Here is a 21,048-nt window from a genome sequence, read left to right as displayed (position 1 = left end):
CGTCGTGACATGCAAAGCATGCATGGGGCTTGTCTCCGACCTTGGCCTAGGGAGGGAGAGAGGGAGGGTTTCAGTGCAACTGCAACCATCCATCCATCCCTCCTCTGCACCATCCAGCCTGGTCGCCAAGTCAGTCCAGACCAGCTAGAGCAGCTACGTGGCGGAGAGTAGTGACGTGGACTGGGGGTGGGGACTGAGTGGGCTTATCGGCAGGGGAGCATGATTCGGGGAGGGGAGGGGTTTTATTTGTATTTTGTAATGGGAGAGAGGAGCCCTAACTACCCCCCCCCCCCCCCCCCCAAAGAGAGAGACTTCTGTTGCTGTTCTTCTGTTGCTCTATCAGGAGGGACTGGGAGGAGGGACTAGGCTGCCTGGCTGCCTGCCTCGCACCTGCTTCTGCTTGCTTACTTGCTGTGGTTCGGGACAGCACCCCCACCCCCAGTAACATTTGCCTTCCTTCCTCAGGAGCAACACAACAAACGAGGGCCCCTTTTCCTGCTTTGGCATGACGAAATTGCTGCTCTCCCGGCCCCACTGGGTATGGGCTTTTCCTTCTCCCTCTACCCGCAATTTCTCCTCTGGCCCCTCTGCTGCTGCTCTCAATTGTAGCAGCACGCGCGCTATGGCTGCCCGTGGCAGGCTCTCTTTCCATGTCAAACAACAGCTGGTGTGGTTCTCGCATTTGAGTAGCAAAGACTCGACGCTGGGGAGAGTTGGACAGGTTTTTGCTGCGACGAGCTGCTCTGGCCAATTAGGGCTTGGAATCAGCATCATCCGATGGGTGAATGGTGTCGCGAGAGGCGTTGGAGGGCAGGCGGAGTGGCAGCATCAGCAGCAACAGCTCAGGTTCCTCAGTACTAGAGAAGGATTCACTGGTTTATCCAGTGCTGAAAGGCGGAGGAATTCTTTTATGTGCAGTAGTAGTGGTGAAAGAGATGATAATTCTTATGCCGGAACGGCGGAGACATTTAGAGGTAGGGGTAGAGGAAGAGGTAGAGGAGGCGGTGGGAGAGGGAGGGGAAGCTTCAGACCTTTTTCTGATAGGCCGCTGAAAGAAATCGACAATGGGGATGGTCAGAAGAGTTTTTACTCCAGCGATGGCGGTGAGAGGGGGAATTCTCATAGCTCTAGTAGTGGAAGGAACGTGGGAAACCCCAGAGGAAGGGGGAGAGGTAGAGGAAGAGGAAGAGATAGGGGAGGCTTTGAAGCTGCGTGGGGAGGAAGGGTGGCCTCTAGACCTTCGTTTAATGGTTCATCTGAAGAATTCGGCGTCGATGATCTTGAGAAGAGGTTATATTTTAGCGATGGAGGAGAGAGGGAGCAGTTCGGCAGCTCAAGTGACGAGAAGTACAGGGAGAGCTTTAGAGGTACAGGAAGAGGCAGAGGGAGAGGGGAAATTGGCAATGGGGCATCGAAGGATCGATATCATAGCTCAGGTGGCCAAGGAGATAGGGAGAGCTTTAGAGGTAGAGGTACAAGAGGCAGGGGAGGCAGAGGACCTTCATTCGATGATCGACTTAGAAAAGGTGCTAGCAGATCACCGAGCCCTTTCTACAGAGATTCCAACTCCAATTCCGGAACTGTTGAACGCTGGAAACCCGCGCAGGGGACCAGAGAGGAGAAAGGAAGTTACAGTAGTAGCAGAGGTTGTAGGGGTTCCCGAGGTCGAGCTGGTTCTTTCAGAGGCGGGCGCCCTTCGAGCCAATTTGGTGATAACATATTTGGTGAGGATGACAGAATTCCGGATTCTAGATTGAATGCTCTTAAAAGTCCACGTCTTCGGCAGCTATTCGAGGGCGAAGAGAAATGGCAAAGGAAAGTAAGAGAGAAGAAAGCCAAGACAGGTTTTCTTCAGGACAATGAACTTGGTCCAGATGACGATCCTGAGGAGCGCGGGCGTGGTTATCAAGATGTGAATGAGGATGGTCAAGATGAAAGTGAAGAAGGTGCGAAAGATGTAGAAGACTGGAGGCCAAAGAAGATTGGCTGGTTATGCAGAGAGATTCCAGCTTTGAGACCTACTGCCATCGTGACATTGTTGAATTCTCAGAGGGCATGGATTAAGGCTGTCGACACCAAGGAAGTGATTGAAACTCTTATGCGTCGCGGTGAAATATTGCGTGCACATAGGGTAAGATTCCGGTGACTGGTTATTCTGTTGAATTCTATTGACGTTGTTATTGCACGGATGTTGATGTGCTGAAACAACTCAAACGCCGGTTCATGTACTGTAGCTTTGTATTAAATTAGACCGCTTCAATGTTCCTGGTCGTTATGTAGTCACTTTGCAATTAATAGTTGAGTGTCCTATCTTTAATCATTGCATCATCCTAAACACTTCAGCGATTGGTGATTTTTAAGGTTACACACAGTTTAATTTGTTGTTTGCACTCCTGCCGATTTATGACATGTGCTTTTCCATGTATAGGTTTTGAAGTGGACTATGCAGCAACCATGGTACGAGAATGACTTCGATTTGAACACGAAAATGGCTAATATGCTGGGTACCAATGGAAAGCTCACGCGCATGCGTGAGCTATTTGATATCATTATTGCAACTGGGCAAATCCCTGATATTTCAACGTATGTTATATTGGTCAAAGCTTACATTGCAGATGAATCAGGAGAATCTCTCGAACAAGCTTTTGCAATGTACAATCAGATGGAGCAGCTTGGGGGTTATCAACAGCCAGCAGCATTGGCATATGCCCTTTTCCAGGCCTTCACTGATCGCAAAGGAGGTGCGCATTTGAGAAATCTTCACAAAGCAGATGCTTTGCTCGAAAGCATGAGGAAGAAAGGTGATGTGTGGTGTATGGGTCTGCCTTCAAACCAGTGGTCTGGAATTTTTACTGGATTGATACATATGCATAGTATTCAGGGTAACGTCGAAAGAGTACATGAGTTGGTTGCGGCTATGAAAGATGCAGCATTTCCTTTGAGTCGCGATTGCTACTCCGCCTTAATAAGAGTATGTGCGAAGGACCGAAATACAACAGAGGCTGAGCGTGTTTTTGAAGATCTTTTGGCTGCTGGTCATGAGCCGGACTGGCGGGCTTATGCCGCCCTAATTGAGACCTATGGCTCAGCAGGACTGCCTGAGAAAGTGCAGAGTACTTTTAATGAAATGGTGGAGAAGGGAATCCAAATCACTGTGAATGTGCATCAAGCAGTCATTGAAGCCATGGTAAAAGCGGAAAGTAAGGAGGGAGCACTATCTGCTCTTGAGAAGGCCGAAGAAAATTTTTCTGCCGTATTGCACAACTCATACAACCTTTTAATGGAATGGTATAAAAGCAAGGATATGCTGCTCGAGGTACAGGAGATCTTTAACCGTATGAAGGGAAAGAAATGCCGACCTAATCTCCAAGCTTACAACAACCTTATTGATTCACATATTCTTCGTGGGCAACTGGATGAAGCCGAAGCGATATTTGAAGACATGAAGAAACTCGAGGGATTTCACCCTAACTTGAAAACATTCTGCCTGATGATAGAAGCTTTCTTCAGAGCGGAACGTTACGAGAAAGTGAAGGACTGTTATACGTATCTTACAGCACGAAAAATGATGCCCCCCGAAGAGATAATGGTTAAAGTTGCTGGGGTATTGGGAAAAACAAACGTTGCTGATCAAGCGAACGGGAAAGTGAAGCGTAAGTTAGTGTCGGAACAGAGGGAAATACTGGTTGGGGTATTGTTGGGAGGTGCGAAGATAACTTCTCATGATAATAATCGGACATATGAGGTCGGCTTTGAACTTACTGATGCAACAGAGGCTGGTCCAGTTTTGATTGATCACTTGTACGACATATTTGCTGATTGGGCACAGCAAGCACCACGTACGGAGGTGAATGATGACTCTCGCAAGACTTACCGCTTTTCCACAGTTAGCCACGGCTCACTCCGGTTTTATGCTCACCAGTATCGACCGGAGGGGCTTCCTGTGATTCCTAGGTTAATTCACAGATGGTTGAATCCATTGTCGTTAGCATACTGGTATATGTATGGAGGTGAGAAGTGTAAGGAAACAGGAGGAATCGTCTTGAATGCCTGCCAGTATACTTCAAAGGAGCTCACTCTTGTAGTTAAGGCACTGAAAGCTCGAACTGTTGATTGCGTCATAAGGAGGAGAAAGGCTGGGAACGTTATATGCTTCAAGGATGAATCTGCCGTTTGGATATGGAAACTAATGGAACCTCACATTTTGGAAGGATTAAAGGAATCCTTGAGGCCGGAGACACCGGTCCGTATGAACGGTAACATTGTTAAAAATGAGCCTGAAGCGAATGATGGCGAGTTAGTACTGAAGACGACGGATGAAGCTGACCTGGGTATCGAGAGTAATGACACTGAAACCGATATTGATGTTCCTTTGAAAGTTGGCAGCTAAAAAACCAGGACAGTGGGTTAATTGTAACGACGGCCCTGACCCAAGTGCTTGGTTTTCTCATTAGGAGGTCCGTTCCCATGATGGTTGATTGAGCGGAACAGGTAATGAAGTTATGCTTCTCCTGTATCAGCTATCGAATGAGCTACTACCCTGCAGACCTTTCACTGCGGATAAATTCAGTTGTTGAAAATTAGCGAACTGTGTACATGATTACTACAGAATACGTGACATTGTTTTGATCAATTGAACGGAAGATGTGTGAATAGGCATTATGAACTAGAATGACAGATATTCAATTGTGTAATACCTGTCATGAGCAGCAATAGGCTCTGACGTAAAATACTTGTCATGGTCATACCAACATTTGAATGTATACAAGGATAATTGCCCACCAAAAGACCTTCATCTTTGCAGTTTAAATGTGGAAGTATGTATGATACCTTTTCCCAAACTGTACATCCTACTTCTGAGATCGTAGTTCTGATGTAAGACTAGTTGTGTGACTTTAGGGTGCCAGTCTTGCTGCTATATATAAACCACTAATGCAAGCGCTACTATTCATGTCTAAGATCATATTGTGTCGACTTCTGGGAATGTAGGCAGCATTAGAATGTTTGCTTGTATAAATATTCTTCGTGAAGACTTTATTCCCATTTACTTACCAATTGTCCTTGCGTTGTGGTTAATAGCATGTGTTGTTTGTTTACACTTTTCAGTACTCTTACACCCTTGTATGTTGTACACATGCCCATCTTCAGATTAGCTGACATTCACACTCGTCTTCTTCAGCAGTTGATTTTTATTTCTTTATTTTCCAAACAAAATTTTACATTGTTGGAAAATCCATAAACTGATAACATTATTCATTACATTTTTATTTTATTTTATTTTATTTTTGTTATTGAATTTCATTTTTCATTTTTCGTTTATTTTTTTATTTATTTATTTTAGATAAAACCTTGCAATTTATTCAAATTTAGTTTTGAATAAATTCTAGAACCAGTACTAACACACTAGTTGTAGCAAAATACACGAAAAATAATAATAAAGTATCATATCTAAATAACAAAAATGTTAAAGAAATCCTGTTCTCCTAAAATAAACATATTTTTTTATTAATTTAAAATTTAAAAACTTTGAATTTACTAAAAATATTCTACGTCTTTATGTTTTTTTTTTAAATAATTATGCTTTTTTTAGACGAACTAATAATTATAAGAAATTTGAACAAATGTGTAGGTTATTCCATGCAACACAATATTCTCCTAAAGCAAATTCCCAAACTTCCTTTAATAATCTAAATTATATTAGGTTTTCCTGAATGATTTTGTGCTTATTCAGGGAATAGAATGCATGTTCCGTTTTCAAAGAAAAATATGTGGAATATTAGAAGTTAAAATAAATTTAAATAAAATGGACAGAATCTCAAATAAATATATATTACTATTTAACAAATTTGATAACACAAAAAAATAGATGTATCATTTGCTATTTAGAAATTTGTTTGTGATAGTATAATGTAACATTTAGTTGAGATGGTTAAATAGAATCAGCTTGTACAAACTATCATCAAAATTGTTGTACTGAGCCATATCAAGGGAACATCTTTTGGAAAGTTTGTTGCCTAGAACCCTGTTGATTTTTCTTTTTTGTGTTTACAACTGGTCTGCATTCATAATGCGTGATTCTCTCTACATATACACGTGATCAAAAGAATAATTTTTAAGAAACTTAATAAATTGTCATTACAGGATTCAACTCAGCTTAATTTTTGGAGATTATACAGAGCTCTTACATCTAAAAATTTCAGGTAAACAATCATTAAGGTTAAATTTAGTATTAATACACAATCATGCAATAATATTATCTCACGATCATCTAAGGAAAACCATGTATTGTGTATAGCTGATCTGAGTAGAAGCAAAATTTTATCTGGGTCAAATATTATTGAGTTAATTACTTTGAGAAAATGAATGGAGTCATGGAATTCCAACTCGAACATGTGACATTACAACAGAAGCCTCTACAGGCCACAAATCGATTGTCACAACCAACACAGCAACTCCGCTAATGACGTATGAAGGGTACGTTCCAAAAAATTTAATTCAAAAGAGCAAAGGGGTCGAACTACTACTATTGACCCGTACGAAAAGTGAATAAATACCATACTACATATTCAGGACAAGTGGTGTAGCAATTAAACTTCGCCCAGAGTCTTTCACGACACTGGGTGCATGTGTTCTGTACGCCATATGCATATGGTGAAATGTTGTGTAATTGCAACATCAAAATGTCATGCTATCCATATATGTCAACTATCTAAAGCTGGAGAAACCAACGCAAGATATTCAAAAATAATGTTGGAAAATCTACTACAAATGATCTCTACAACCTGTCAAGAGCATAAGAAAACCAAGTAAAGCAACTACAAAACCGACCCGGATGTTCCGTTGGCTTGGAAATATTCTCGGATGTTTTCTGCTCCAGCAAACTTGTATGCAATCTCTCGCTCTTTGATTGCACTGCCAACAAGGAAAAATAGACCAATTTTAATTAGTTCAAGAAGTAATGTGCACCTCCAGGATAGGTGCTAAACAGAATCCATTCATTCTCGCAAAGAAATAGCCGTCAATAGTGAACAACAAATTATATTTCAACTTTTAACAGTATTGAGTCCATGTAAATTGATAAAATAAAACCAACATGTAAAAATGGAAAAATAACCAGTAATACCTGTGACTTAAGCTCGAGAATCTGTACATGCTAGCGAACACCAACAAGTGGAGGCCAATGGAGTAAAAGAAAATAAACGTCCGGGCATACCTGTCCAGTGGTACCAAATTTCATTAAATTTTCACGCTAGTACTGAAATTTCACGGACAATCTCAATGATGGCCGTACACTTGCGCTGAGGAAAGAGGGGATCCGGTTCCTTACTTATTGCCGAGAAGAAAGCGGCCGCTTGTCAAAGTGATTTTATCCCGAATCCCCAGCTCCTTGTATCTCCGTTCTTTCTCCTGTGAGATCATGTAAAAACACACTTGAGTACTTAACGAAACTAGTCACTCAGTGCTCCTGAATGATTTTAAATGCAAGTTTTCAGGGCGAGGTTAGTGCATCTCAAACACTAACTATAAAGTTTAATCATCTCAAATACAGATCTTGGAAGGATACATCTCAAGTAGCATAATGCATCAATAGAAATAAGAATATGAAGATATTCTCAACTAAGAGATAAGAGCAAACGCCAGGCCTCTACGGCAGTTGCATTAGTAGCTTCCATGTCCGACGAGTTGACATCTGAAAGAAAGTAAAGGATGAACCTTTTTAGAGAATGCTGTGAAAGGATTGATGTCGTCTTCATACATCTTCTTATATTTGCTCTCCACATCTCCAGTCACGCCTGATTCCAGATCCTCTCCACGCTGTAACTCGCAGAATCATGCATTAGATGAGTGAAGCACATTTTTGCGATATGACAACTCCATTCATAGAGCACGAAAACATTGTCAAGGTATTATAGCTTCCTAATCTCCGGAAAGCTTATTATGAAGGTATTATCGAAGAGATATATCTTGACATTTGAAATACCTTCTTTCCTGATCGCCCTTTACTGGGCCTCTCTTGGGTGTAGTCCTGCACAAAACGCATCTTCTCATACAGTTTCACGTTATCAGCCCTACTACGCTCAAGGTCTGCTGTCAATGCTTGGCACCTGTCCCTTGCCATCCTTAGCTCCTGCACGTTCTCAGAGGAACAAATCAAATTAGAGCGCAACTTCGCTAGACATATTAAAGACTTCCATACGTGGATGTATTTTGAAGCCATGACACCAAATTTACTTGACTGAACCATATCAGCATAAAAGACTTACTTCTTCGGTTTCCCGTAACCGTGTTCTGAAGCGATCACGTTGACTACATATGACCGTCAACATCGAGTTCTGCTCATCTTCATCCGCTGCCTTTCCGGATCCACTATGCTGCATCCACCAATCAAACCTCCAGAGAATGAGAGCTGGTAGGAAACTAAATCAAGCATATGAAAAGACAATAAGGACTACTGAACAAACTCTACTTATCCAAAAGTATCTACCAAAACCAAGACCTCTAGTTAATATAATTTTGAAGCACCTGGATAATAGAAGAAAAATCTTTCTAATGCACAAAACAGAGCGCAAGCGAGCGCGCACAGACTTGTATAGACATAGACGTCTGTATGGACGCGCGCGCGTGCATGTGTGTGTGTGGTCACATTGGGAGGAGGTCGCTTACATCTAGCATGTCTGACCCTACTGAATCTGGTAAGTCCCAGTCATCTGATTGCTTGACATGCCGACGATCATGTGAAGGTCCGTATCCCTGATCATAAGAGATGTAGATCAGAAACGACACGATCATAAGGGACGTATATCATGATAAAATCTTCGAACTTCCCTAAAACTTTGTAACAACAGCATGTTAAGCATGCAAAGAGAACCTTTAGGATATCTTCCTCCAACTTGACAATCAGAGTCTTTTGCTCTGCCACTTTAGCCTCAAGATTATGAATCTTCTGGTCTGCTGCAGACGCTGCCTGAGTTTTCTCCAGTAATTGTACCTGTTCAGTTAAAAACAAGAAAAAAAGTTGTTGGATATTTGATCACCGTAGCATAGAAAGTCTGCAACATAGAACTAACAGGTTGAAAAAAAATTTGGAAAATCAGCGAAATACGCAGAATGAACATACTAGTTTAGATTCTAGAAATCACAGAATAGAATAGACAGAGTACCTTGACTTGCGTAAGTTCATGTTCCATCTTTCGGTTCTTATCAAGTAAGAGAGTCTCTAGTTTCCCAATATCCTCACCTCGAGTGGCTAGCTCCCAGTCTTCAGCCTCTACAGAATTATAACCCACTGCCTGCACTCACGAACGGTATTTCAATATCAGAAAAGGTTGAAAAGCGCATTCATTTGGCAGTCACCAGGGACCATTTAATATTTAAAAGCTAGTCACATTCTAAATATTACCAGGTGGTACAGCATTGCTTGAAATTAGTTGGAACCATGTTAATGGCAACCAACAGATCAAGGCTATTTATTCTCATACTAACCAATCTGCTACCCTAGAAAAGAACCAACCGCAGGTGTGTTCACCAGAAAAAAGCTTTCGTAATTCATATGGAAATCACTTTGAAATCTAGCAAGTGGAAAATCGGGTAAGTAAAATTGAGGCCCAACCTGCAAGATTTTAACTTGTTTCCTCAAGTCTTCCACTTGCTTGGCCGTCGGTCTTTCACTGATTTCCCGCTGGAGCTCTTCAAGAGCAGTATCCTGTATCATTTTCAGATCTTGTTAATCAGAAGCGAGTCGACAACTTAAACGATCCTGTGCAAGCTTCTCTCATCTACTGTAGCCTTAAAGCTATCACTAAGACTTCGAAAATAATCTAGCAGTTGTGGCAGATGTGAGGCGCACAATTTCAAATTACACTATCACAAGCATCAGTGCCGGTATGCCACCATTCTTAACTAACGTGAACACTTTTAATGTCTACAACAGAGATAAACAAGCCGTGCAGTAATTAGGAAGCCATAGTGGTCTTGTACCATAAGCATGGCCTTTGCCAAAAATCCAGGGTGAAATTGTGTACCTTAGCAGTGGTGTTAAAGAGCATTATATAGTATCCACAACTAGACAGTGTCAACATAATTCAGAAAAATATGGACTAAATTCTTGGGCTCCTGAAAAATGATTCTCCCTCAAACTTCTCCAGTTCTAAGTAACGGCATGACACTAGTAATCTGATGGTCAACTTCTTAGCAATATTCTGATTTAGAAGTCCTTCAAGATACTCATGATATTTGTTTGAGAATTTAAGAATGCACAGAACAACTGCTTCCATAATATTTATTTTACCTTCTCACTCAGAAGTGCTTTCAGTTTCTTCACTTCAGCAATATGCTGTTCACGCTCACTTCCCAAAGAAGTTTCCATAGTGTGCAATTCATGGTGGAGCTCAGAGATGATTTTCTCTTTAGCAGTCAGAGATGCTTCTAGACTGCTGTTAGCCTCCTCATCAAGCCTACACATAGCACGAACAATCTAAGTAAATTTATCAACATTTAACAAGCAAATCTTTTCGGTGGAAATCTACAGAGGACTGCATTATCACCTCCTTACAAATTCCTTATTCCGAATTGAGAGTGAAGTCAGTTCGAAGATATATAAAAAGAAATATAGCAGAGCACTAACCGCTCCTGTAGTTGTGAATCTTGACTGTGAACTGCCTGCAGCTGCGACCGCAATTGCTCCTGGAAACAAATCCACATAACAATAAGAAGTGTTTATTGATAATAGAGATTCCAAATTCAGCACCATGCAACACTATCTTCCAGTAATAAACATGTAAATGTCAGGAAAAACAAGGAATATACAATCTGCGAAATATTGATGTTTGTACACATGCATTAAGGAATGCGCCTAAAACTACACAAGGACTAAATCTACGCAAACCTTTTCTCTCTCCAGACTCAGAAGCCGGGCCTGCGCACGGTCCACTTCATCCGTCAACAGATTCAGTTCTGACTGCTTATTTGCACTGATCTCCTCTGTACACGATGCGAGTTGGATATTAGAAATAACTGTTTCGAATTTCAAAAGCAGGGCACACGATAAAGCACAACTTAAGAGGCTACAACAAAAGCGGGATAAGCACTCCACCAGATTGAGCGCGCAACTCAAACAGCTGACTCTGCCCGTATTCATGAAGCCTCTGCATATTCTGTACACTCTCTTTAGCTGCCCGCAACTGCCCTTGTAAAAACTCTTCCCTGCAACCTCAATCAACCAACACCCGCGGTCAACAGAAGATACAGATGAAGTCTAAATCACCGAGATTGCTAATGCAACGTACTCAAGGGTTTGATATACACAGATGTATTTCGTCAAACATCTCCAGCTCTTAATAGTTTCTACACCTGTCTCGTAATATTTCCAAGCTTTTCTGATTCTCCTCTGCCAAGCTGCGCTGTTTCATCTCCACGATTTCCTTAATTTTCTCCTCCATCTGTTCATCATATTTGACAACCATTGACCTCATCAGCGTAAATAAGGTTAACCCAAAAGCGACAACGATTATGCACCTAGAATAAGGTAGACTGTGAGAACGAAATGGAGTCAAGCCAGTGATCAGATCCAGGATCCATGAAACCATCTAGAGTCACGAGGATGAAAGGATCCATGCAGTATGCAATGAAATAAAATAAAGTTCTGAATTGAAACACCGGTATCAGATGAGAAGCATTAGGTTTATTTAGATTTATCAAAGGGACCTGTTGTTCCAGAGAACGATTTCGTTCTTCCAAACGTCTTATAGTCGCTTGTTGATTCTTCAGATGGGCAGCCTCTAAGCGGTACTCCTCCAACTCTTGCTTCATCTTGCGGTTCTCCAGTTCCAGCTCAGCCACTTTTGCTGCTGACTCCTACACATGACCTCTATGTCCACATCAAAAATTATCTCTTCAAAGCATGGCAAATATCCACAACCACGAGTTGATGCCATCTACCTGAATAGGGAGTCGGTGGAAAATCTTAAAACCCGTCAACCAGAAGTCCTTATTTATAATCCAAAATTGAATCTATGTACTTTCTGTAGCCCCTGCGTCTTTCGAAATTTTCATGCATAGTGGCAGACGACACATTGAGGAATATAAGCGATAGACCATTTTAAGAGGTTGACATTTCTTACTGTGCCAGTGGTAAGAGCAGGAACGGGGTCAGCAGCCTCATAGAGCTTCTGATAAATATGAAGAAAAGCATTCTCTCCAAACTTTGCCCTTTTCGTAAGGTTGTCCACCTCCTCTTGATACCCCTTAAGCAGTGCTGGAGCTGATTTGATTTTCTCCTCAACAGAAGCTTTTTTATATTCTGAATTCATCAAAGAAACACATGCACTCTGTTAAAAAAGCGGAGATGTTTAAAAGCTACCACGATTTAATTATCAACATGGAAGCAAAGACAAGATCCTAATTAGCAAAGGTTTACAAACTTCTTTGTACGGTGAAAACCTGTCAAACACACAGAGAGGTTAGATAAAGTCACCTCGTGTGGTCTCAGCAAGCTTGCGACGATTCTTGAGACTGTTCTCCTGATTTTTATCAATCTCCAAAGCTTGCTTGTCCAATTGAGTCCTCCAATTCTCCAAATCAAAATCTGGTTGCCAAATAAAAATGGGTTCAACTCGAAAAATCAAACGCCCTAGGCTCCCACACTAACCAAGTGAAAGTGCATGATATCCATATGATCAATTTGAAACGGCCTAATCAAGCAGATGCTATACATTGTAGATGAAGAGCATTCAATCATCATTGAAGGATGAAATACTTAAAGCCCGGAAGTTGCCAACCCATTGTTCTGAGATACAATGTTTCAGATGCCAAGCGCACAAGCCTCGAAACCCTCGTTCACTTCTACCACTCTTACCAGGACTTGGCTAAGAGACGAATTGTTGAAAATCCGGAGACATTCTGGCAGATTAAAACTCAAATTGGGGGACGCAGTTGGGCAAAGAAGTAGATTCAGAACTTCTAATGAGCACGCTTCACATCCTAATCACATAGTTCTGAAACAACCCCGGCAACCTTAATTATGGCCATAGCTAGAGCTGAAAATGCTTCAAAGGAGCTGACCAGAAGAAAACCTCAAAAATAGGAGAAAATATCAAAAATTCAAAGGAAGATCAACATACCCACCCGTCACAAGAAACATATAACAAAACCCAAATCCTAGTAGCTTTCACAACCCTAAATTTAACCACACTCTTCATTTCAGATCCAAAAAGCATAAGAGCTATTACCTTTCCAGAATGACAAGACCTGTGCAATGGGCGATGCAGAGTTGAACACTTGCTGTTGCTGTTGCTGCTGCTGCCTATGCATACCATCCCGCTCTACCCCGCCATCACCCCCAGCTATTCCATCGCCCTCCATTGTTGCACCACCCACAGCCACCCAGTTCCGCCTCGGAGTTGATATTAAATCATCAAACGCAATACCGTCATGCGATGCCCGACAATAACGACGAAAGAGCTCTAGGGAGTTTCAGAACATCGATATCTAGTGCTCATGCTCAAGATCTCACGGCTTCGACGAATCTCTTGCGAGGCGAGACGACACTACTTCCGGATCGGCACGACGACAAGCTCCGAGGAGGAGTCCACCCTTGAATAATGGTTGTCGACGAACGAACGAGCAAATGAACGAACGTAATACATCCACCCATCCCCTCCACGGAACTACCTCATTCATCTGAGGACGAACGTGTTGTGGATGAATTTCTTCATCCGTCTCCATTCGGTGGTGCCCCAACTTGGTGCAGGCTGGCGATGGATGGATGGAGGGGAGGAGGATCGCCAGGATCCCCCCCGCCCCCGCTTTTTAATAGGCTTCTAAATCCACTTTTTTTATTTTCTAGAAATAGGACTATTTATATTTTTTTATATTTTATAAATTTATAAAACCACCTTAAATCTCAAAATATACTATCTTGAATTTATTTTTAATTTTTTAATATATATAAACATTTTTGGTCACAAATCCTGAAATTTACTAAAATTCAAGAAATTCAAGAAATTCATATAAAAAAGTATTTAACAAACTTATAACATCCAAATACATCAATTAATCATTTATTAAAAAATTATAATATTAAATTAAAAAATTTATCATGAGTTTGAGTATAATATTTTTTACAATATTTCTTTGTTCTTAAAATATTATATTATGAAAAAACTTGATCTATTGCTTCTTTTTCTCTTGTAATGAAATATTATTTAATTTCTTCATTTTGGATGGGAAGAAATAATATTTTTTTGCATATCCTTCAAAACTTTTCTTTTTACTACAATATCTCTATATATTTTCATTGCCTTTTTTTCCCAATTTTTTAGTGCAACAAATATACACAAATATATTTGTTAGCCAAGTATACCTAAATATTAAACTAATACTTGGTATGATAAATAAATAATTTTTTTCATTAAAATAAAAATATTAAGAAATTATAATAATAAAATAATACATAATAATATTTTTTTAAATGGAAATATTAAAACTATTCTTAAATTGCATCATCTATTATAATAAAAGATAGTTCTATAATTCAATCTTCAATAATTACTAATATTTGTAAAAATTACAACCAATTAAATACATCTTTTTTATTTAATTATTATTATCTAAACTATATATATATATATATATATATATATATATATATATATATTTCACTCATCAAATATAACTATTATAAACAAAAGATTTAGTAAATTATTAGTTTTAAATGTAAAATCTACAGAAATATATAAATTCTTAGCATATTTTAAGAATATAACTTTTTTCAATGGAGTTTTGAACACTAACAGTTATTTAACTTTCTATCATTGTTAATACAAAAGAAAATTAAAAATTAAAAAATCTTCATTTGTCTTTTCTACGGATTTAATGTCTATTGTATCATAAACAATGTCATCATTTTTTTTAGTGTGATTTCTATAATAATAAATAATCTCTTAGTATTTAAAGAAGAGTGTTAAATAGATTTAAGTTTTCACTAAATTGATCCACCTCTCTAGACCATCATTGCACCTTCTTATCTTACATCCTCATTCCTCATGTTTCCAACCCTATTCTCATCACATGTCTTATGTTTCAACCTTCTTAATTATGTTCCATATCTATGTTCTTGTTCCTTGTTTTGATTCATTGTCTCCCATCTTAATCCCATGTTCCTCATTTCAACCCTCCATCTTCCATCTCAATTTTTCATCTTCCATCTTGATTTTCCATCTTCCATTTCGACCTTCCATCTCTTATCTCGACTTCTTATCTCTTGTCCATGTTTCTATCTTCCATTCAAATCTCCCACTCCTTGAGTGTAAGTGGTGACAAATAAGTAATATCTTTGATTGTGTTTTAACCGACAATATTTGAATTCACAAGACCAAATGAAATGGAAAAACATACATATACACATATATACATTACATCTAAAAACAAATGCAAAGTAATACTATAATTTATACTTAAATGTTTTATATTCCAACATCAATTTTACTTATTTTCTTTTATTTTTATTGATGTACAATAACTTAACTTTTTCAAAATAAAGTTTAAAAATTGACATCGTGATTTATAGTGTTAGCAACTTCTACATCAATATAATAAGAATAATTACTAAAAAAGACATAAGAGATACTAGTTTTCAATATGAATGATGTTGCTCCAAAACAAACTTGATTAAAATATGTGAAAGCAAATAGACATTCAAAGATAATCAAACTGAGTAGTAATAATTGTCATATAAATAATGTATCCTATCTTTTTAATAATGCTTTGCTTATTTTTTCATGTATAGGATAATAGATCTTGCTCATTCATAAGTTATTATCAATTCAACATTAGATAACAAACTCAGTGACTTATGCTTAGAATATAATTAGAGAAGTGACTCATTTATCACCACTTACATATAGATAATTAAGAGTATGAATGCAAGATGGAAGATTGAAATAGAAGATGGAAAATTAGAATAGAAGATAGGAGGTTCAAGATCTATTATCATATATATAAAATCATGCAAACTTCAGATTGAAAGAATCATGATAAAATGCATAGAAATAGAAGACCATGATTGCTTTAAAATAAATAATGGCTAAAGAAGTCCATAAGGTCAATGAGAAGAAGTTTTTGATCTTAAAGTTTTTGATATTATACAAAGTCTGTGATTGCCTTCTAGATTTGAAGCCACTAAAAATCTCTTGATATTAATTCCAAAGTTTTATTATATTCAAATATCTTATTGTTGAAAAGTTATGAAGAACTTAGAAAATATGTAATTATGCTTTGCCTTCTAAAATATATAATCATTTTTTAAAATAAAGTAGATTATTCTTGAATTTAAATTTAAAAGAATTATGAGACTTAAAAGAATTATTTTTAATATCAAGAATAAAAAAATCAGTATAAAGTGCTCAAGTTTCTTATGATCCGTATACATAATAATTGGACAAAAAGCGCCTTATAGATAATAACATCATTCTTAAAATGAATCCATGATTGTAAGAAGTTCTTTCTTACAGATCTTGTAATTAATCTTGATTTCTAAAAAATTCTTAAAATAGAAATATATTAGATGAAGCTTCTTATTTATTTCTATTTGTAACAAAACAACACCTATTGCCAAGTTTGATGTATTTATTTCCTTCAAGAATGCCTTAAAAAAGTTGATGCCATACAGATTGGTACAAAAATAAATTTTATCTTTAAGGCTTCACAAGATACTCTAACTTCTTTGCTCCATTCAATTTTGTCTTTACAGGTCAATAGTGTAAGAAGAATTGCAACTTAAGAAAAGTTCTTAATGAAAATCTTGTAATTTTTAAAAAAATTCAAAAAATATTGCATATTTCTATCAATTTCTGAAATCTTTCAATATATAATAGTCTAAAACTTCTTAAAATCCATCATAAGACTATGTGAAATACATAATTTTCTATGTTAGCATATAATCTTGTATCTCTTAGTTTTTTTAACATACAACAAACATGAAGTTTATATTCTTTTATATTTTTAGAGTAGATTAAGATGTTGTTGTCAGGGAAGAGAGAGTTTGCCTCAAAAAAGCACTCAACTTTTGGTTGTCACTAATTGCTTTATTAAGTTTTAAGAAAAAAAAGCATAAATTATATATATAAAATTATATTTTAAGGAAAAACTACATCAAATATATAAATCCTAAATAGCCAAGAACATCCAAAATATGATAAAATATTCTAAAATCTTATATATCCTTATAGAATATTTTTTCAAACTCCAATAGTTCATAACTTCTAATTAGAGCATCCAAACAAATTCAAATTTTATATGAAGAATTTTTATATTTTAAACAACTATTAAAAAAAATTCAATTGCAAATGTATTATGGATATTGAAATATTACCAAAATTCTAATAATAGTTTCAAATCTTTGTTTACATACATCCATATGCAACTTTCTTCATATCTCACAAATTAAACATTTGAATACTACAAAAATTAGTATATAGCTTTTTAACATAATAAATAATATTTTTTAAAAAATTGAGCTAAAAAATTCTCCAAAAATTAAAGATAGGACTCCAACTATTACTATCAATAAAGTGACTCACTTACTACCTTGAAGTTGAATGTATTTTATTCAACTCTCTGTAGTTCTTTCTTCTAAACTCCAAACATAACAATGCTTATGTGAAAAATTTAGATCTTAAAATCACCCTTCTACCTGCACTTTTTTATTTTCATAAGCTATCATACAATTCCTTGTATCTTCAAAAGAACAATAGTATATCTTAAAATAATATCTTAATTTCAAATGGTTATAACTTCTTCATTCTAATTCCAAATCTTCTAATTTTTATATGTAAATTGTAATCCAAATCTTAAATTTTATAATTCTTACTTCCAATTTTTGAATGCCTTCTCTAAAGTTACCAAAAGTCCTTATAATCCTTGTAGACAATGTAATAGAAGCCTATTGACTAATGGAGCTGAAGATCTCCATTTCTTTCTTTTATTCTTCTATACCTTAATTTCATTCCTCCATACCTTACTTTCATCCTCCCATACCTTATTTATAACTTTCCAAATAAGCTTCTTAGTATTTTTTGTCTTTATCTTTGAATCCTAATCTTCTCTTAAAGCTATATATTAAATATTTAGATCTTATATAATTTAAGGGCCATAATCAAAATAAATAAAAATTAAAATAAAGTTTCTTATATCAACTCTCTTTATATTAACCTTCTAACCATTCTAATATATATTAAGATTTATGAATATATTATATGTTTTAATTAATTTTTACATATAATAAGTAATTACAGTATAACATCTACCTCATCCAAACTTGAATATTCTTTGGTATATGCCAATTTAACCATCTCTATCTTCTTCATCATCTCCATCTCTTTTTGTATCTTTTATTTGGTTCAAATCTAATATTTCAAAATTTAAAAGGTTATTTAGAATAAATCAACCATTTCTTTTCTTAAATGTCATAATTCATTTTTTAGCCACAAGTATCTTCAACATCATATCATCCCACTCACAAAATAAATAGGTGGTGTTATCATACATTGCCATGACAATATATGATCTAAACCATCTTCGAGCAAACTTTCTAAGAGTGCTATGATGATACTCCAAACTATTATCAAATACTAACATCTAATCTTCAACTTTATTTAGTTTGGATGTCAAATAGTGACTATTATGAAACCTCTCTTTATTGCTCAATCAAGCAACTTTCAATTTTTTTAATACTATCTATAAAATGGAAAGAAACTTGTTTTTGTACAATATTGATAAAGTAGATTAATCATTCCTAGAGTAGTCAATTTAGTAGGTTGGATGATTGAATTAATTATGAAAAATAGTGAAATAGGGAATAATGGTTAGAATCTGAAATTTCAAGGATAAGTATATAGCAATTGTAGAAGATATTAGAGGGGCCAAACTGTGATAGTCATGAACCAAAATAAGCTTGGTGCTATCTCTTGTTTCTTATTTATTTTGTTTTTTTAGATTTTGATCACTTTGAAGTGAATCTATAGAATAAATCAAAGATTGATTTATAAGATATTGAGTATGTAATTGGAGTATTGTATGATTGAATTATTATGAGAAGATATTGGAAGTTTGTTATCAAATTCTATAGGAGATTGTTCATGGATGGAAAATTATGATTGTTGTTTATTGAGAGTTGTGTGTGTTTCGATAGAAGAAGTCTATGATTACAAAAATTGTATGAAGCCAGATTGGTTGGAGTGGAAGTCTATTATTTCTAGTGTTGGATGGAATTTATGTATTTTGAGCGGTCTTTTGAGAGTACAAGGTTGCACATCATTGTTATTATCAGTTGATGAAAGAGTATTGTTAATGAGAAAAAATATTATAGTATTCTTTGGTATTTTTAGTGGTTCTGAATATTGTTAGTTGTGTGATCCTAATGTATAAGCTCATATAGTTATTCTTTCCCTACGTTCGAAACTTCCTCTATAGATTTGTTCTAAAAAGAATTTATAGAATAAGTAAAACGATAACTACATTTTGACGTTGCTGCCAAGAAATGACAATAGTATTGAATGTTAGGAATTAATTACCGAACAAGTAGTTTTGGATGTTATACAAAGAGGTTATAAAATCAAAATTGGTTTGAAAGTGAAGAAAAATGTGTAATTAGATGGGAGATAGGAAGCAAATTCAGCAGTATATAATGAAAGATTATGATTATTAAAAATATTATAGTAAAGAAAATATTCCAGTCAAAAAAAAGATAAGAGAGAGCATAAGTAAAAAAATTATTGCTAAATGAGCAAGAACACAAGTTAAAAAGGAAGCATCAACAAAGTTGTATTAAGCCATGGTTGCATGCATGTTAGCATATCCGAGCATACCGAGAAGTTGACTGACCTCTAATATTTTAGACATATATATATTGTTGAGAAAATTGTCAGGAGCACTCGCAAATTTTTTTTCAATAGTCCAACGTATCTCTTAAGCTTGTTAATTGTAAGTGGAAGAAACACAAAAGAATTGGATAGTCTATTGGATACCTTCTCAATAGCAAAAACTACCAATTCTATCAAAGCTAGTTCCATAGAATCGCATAAATTGCTTGCCAATAAAAAATAATAAAGGATGTTTCAAAATTCATCCTTTTCACCTCCAATTCAATCAATAAACTTATTTAGAGATAATAATAGTAAATTGAGGAGGTTTAAAATTTTAAAAAAGATATTTGGAGAAGGTAGTGGTTATTTTAATAAGAGATTAAGTAACACATGTTCTCTTCAATACAGACGAGTGGTCCAGCAATTCTAATAGTAGTCCAAATAGATGACATGGGCGATCGAACAACTAGCATAGCTCTATTATCTAATTTTAGGGGCATGCCATGTGCAGATCGAATTCAACACTTGTCTAAGTTCCTGACTGCATGTATAGCCAATAATGGTAGAACTGAAGATATTTGATTCTGATAGCTGCAAGAGACCTTAAAAGAAATGTTGTTTGAATGGTATAACTGCTAATCTATGGATCAATTTTTTAATTGGAAAGTATTGAAGAATACATTTTTAATCCATTTTTACCTAATTGGTTTTGAGAATCGACTTTGATAAAGATTAATGAATATCAAAATAAATCCAAGAGAGACAGTGGAATCATACTATGGCTGTGTGGTAGATATATTGCAAAATTGGTTAAATCACCAAATATTAGAGACTTTTATATTATCCTTATTAATCAATGGATTGCACCCACCTAAATTAAAAATATTTGTAAAAGATGCTCAATCAAATACAATAATTATATCTCTTAATCGAGCTAAGGTTTGGGAGGAATGTCATTATGATCAATTTTTAATTACGAGAGCCACTATGATTCCAGTTCAAAGAGGTTATCAAATCCCGGTATGGAATGGAGTAGTGATTAATTATCCGAGAATGTTCAATATAGGGGCCAATTCATGTGCTAATACAAAGGAAATAGTTAATGATATCCCATTGCAAGCTATACCACCAAACATCGTAACATCATAGTCTCCATACTTCTCTTATTACCAACAACTATTGACTACGA

General features: G+C 36.3%; 2 protein-coding genes across 4 annotated transcripts; one reads left to right on the top strand and one right to left on the bottom strand.

Moving 5' to 3' along the window:
* Window positions 1-299: 299 nt before the first annotated feature.
* Window positions 300-4,810, top strand: LOC112277273 (pentatricopeptide repeat-containing protein OTP51, chloroplastic). Its single transcript, XM_024509406.3, has 2 exons — window positions 300-2,131; window positions 2,429-4,810. The coding sequence occupies exons 1-2, from the start codon at window positions 506-508 to the stop codon at window positions 4,388-4,390; spliced, it is 3,588 nt and encodes a 1,195-aa protein (XP_024365174.1). The 5' UTR covers window positions 300-505; the 3' UTR covers window positions 4,391-4,810.
* Window positions 4,811-6,581: 1,771 nt separating this feature from the next.
* On the bottom strand, window positions 6,582-13,598 carry LOC112277274 (protein CASP). Of its 3 annotated transcripts, XM_090247787.1 has the most exons (20): window positions 13,227-13,552; window positions 12,854-12,992; window positions 12,473-12,583; window positions 12,120-12,298; window positions 11,704-11,853; window positions 11,350-11,438; window positions 11,093-11,202; window positions 10,886-10,980; window positions 10,625-10,683; window positions 10,289-10,454; window positions 9,611-9,703; window positions 9,162-9,290; window positions 8,870-8,989; window positions 8,665-8,751; window positions 8,265-8,372; window positions 7,982-8,128; window positions 7,714-7,815; window positions 7,328-7,407; window positions 7,124-7,213; window positions 6,582-6,912 (listed from the first exon to the last, which is right to left on the bottom strand). In XM_090247787.1, the coding sequence occupies exons 5-20, from the start codon at window positions 11,806-11,808 to the stop codon at window positions 6,816-6,818; spliced, it is 1,677 nt and encodes a 558-aa protein (XP_090103913.1). In that variant the 5' UTR covers window positions 11,809-11,853; window positions 12,120-12,298; window positions 12,473-12,583; window positions 12,854-12,992; window positions 13,227-13,552; the 3' UTR covers window positions 6,582-6,815. The 3 variants fall into 3 exon arrangements, 2 of the variants coding, with proteins under 2 accessions (XP_090103913.1, XP_024365175.1); XM_024509407.3 differs by lacking the exon at window positions 12,854-12,992 and having other exon boundaries at window positions 13,227-13,598; XR_002968329.2 differs by lacking the exons at window positions 7,124-7,213; window positions 12,854-12,992 and having other exon boundaries at window positions 7,214-7,407; window positions 13,227-13,568.
* Between the last annotated feature and the right edge of the window lie 7,450 nt (window positions 13,599-21,048).

The sequence above is a fragment of the Physcomitrium patens genome, chromosome 25, assembly GCF_059467195.1.
Source record: "Physcomitrium patens ecotype Gransden chromosome 25, ASM5946719v1, whole genome shotgun sequence".
Taxonomy (NCBI): Eukaryota; Viridiplantae; Streptophyta; class Bryopsida; order Funariales; family Funariaceae; genus Physcomitrium; species Physcomitrium patens.
This window is presented reverse-complemented; position numbering and strand designations above follow the sequence as displayed.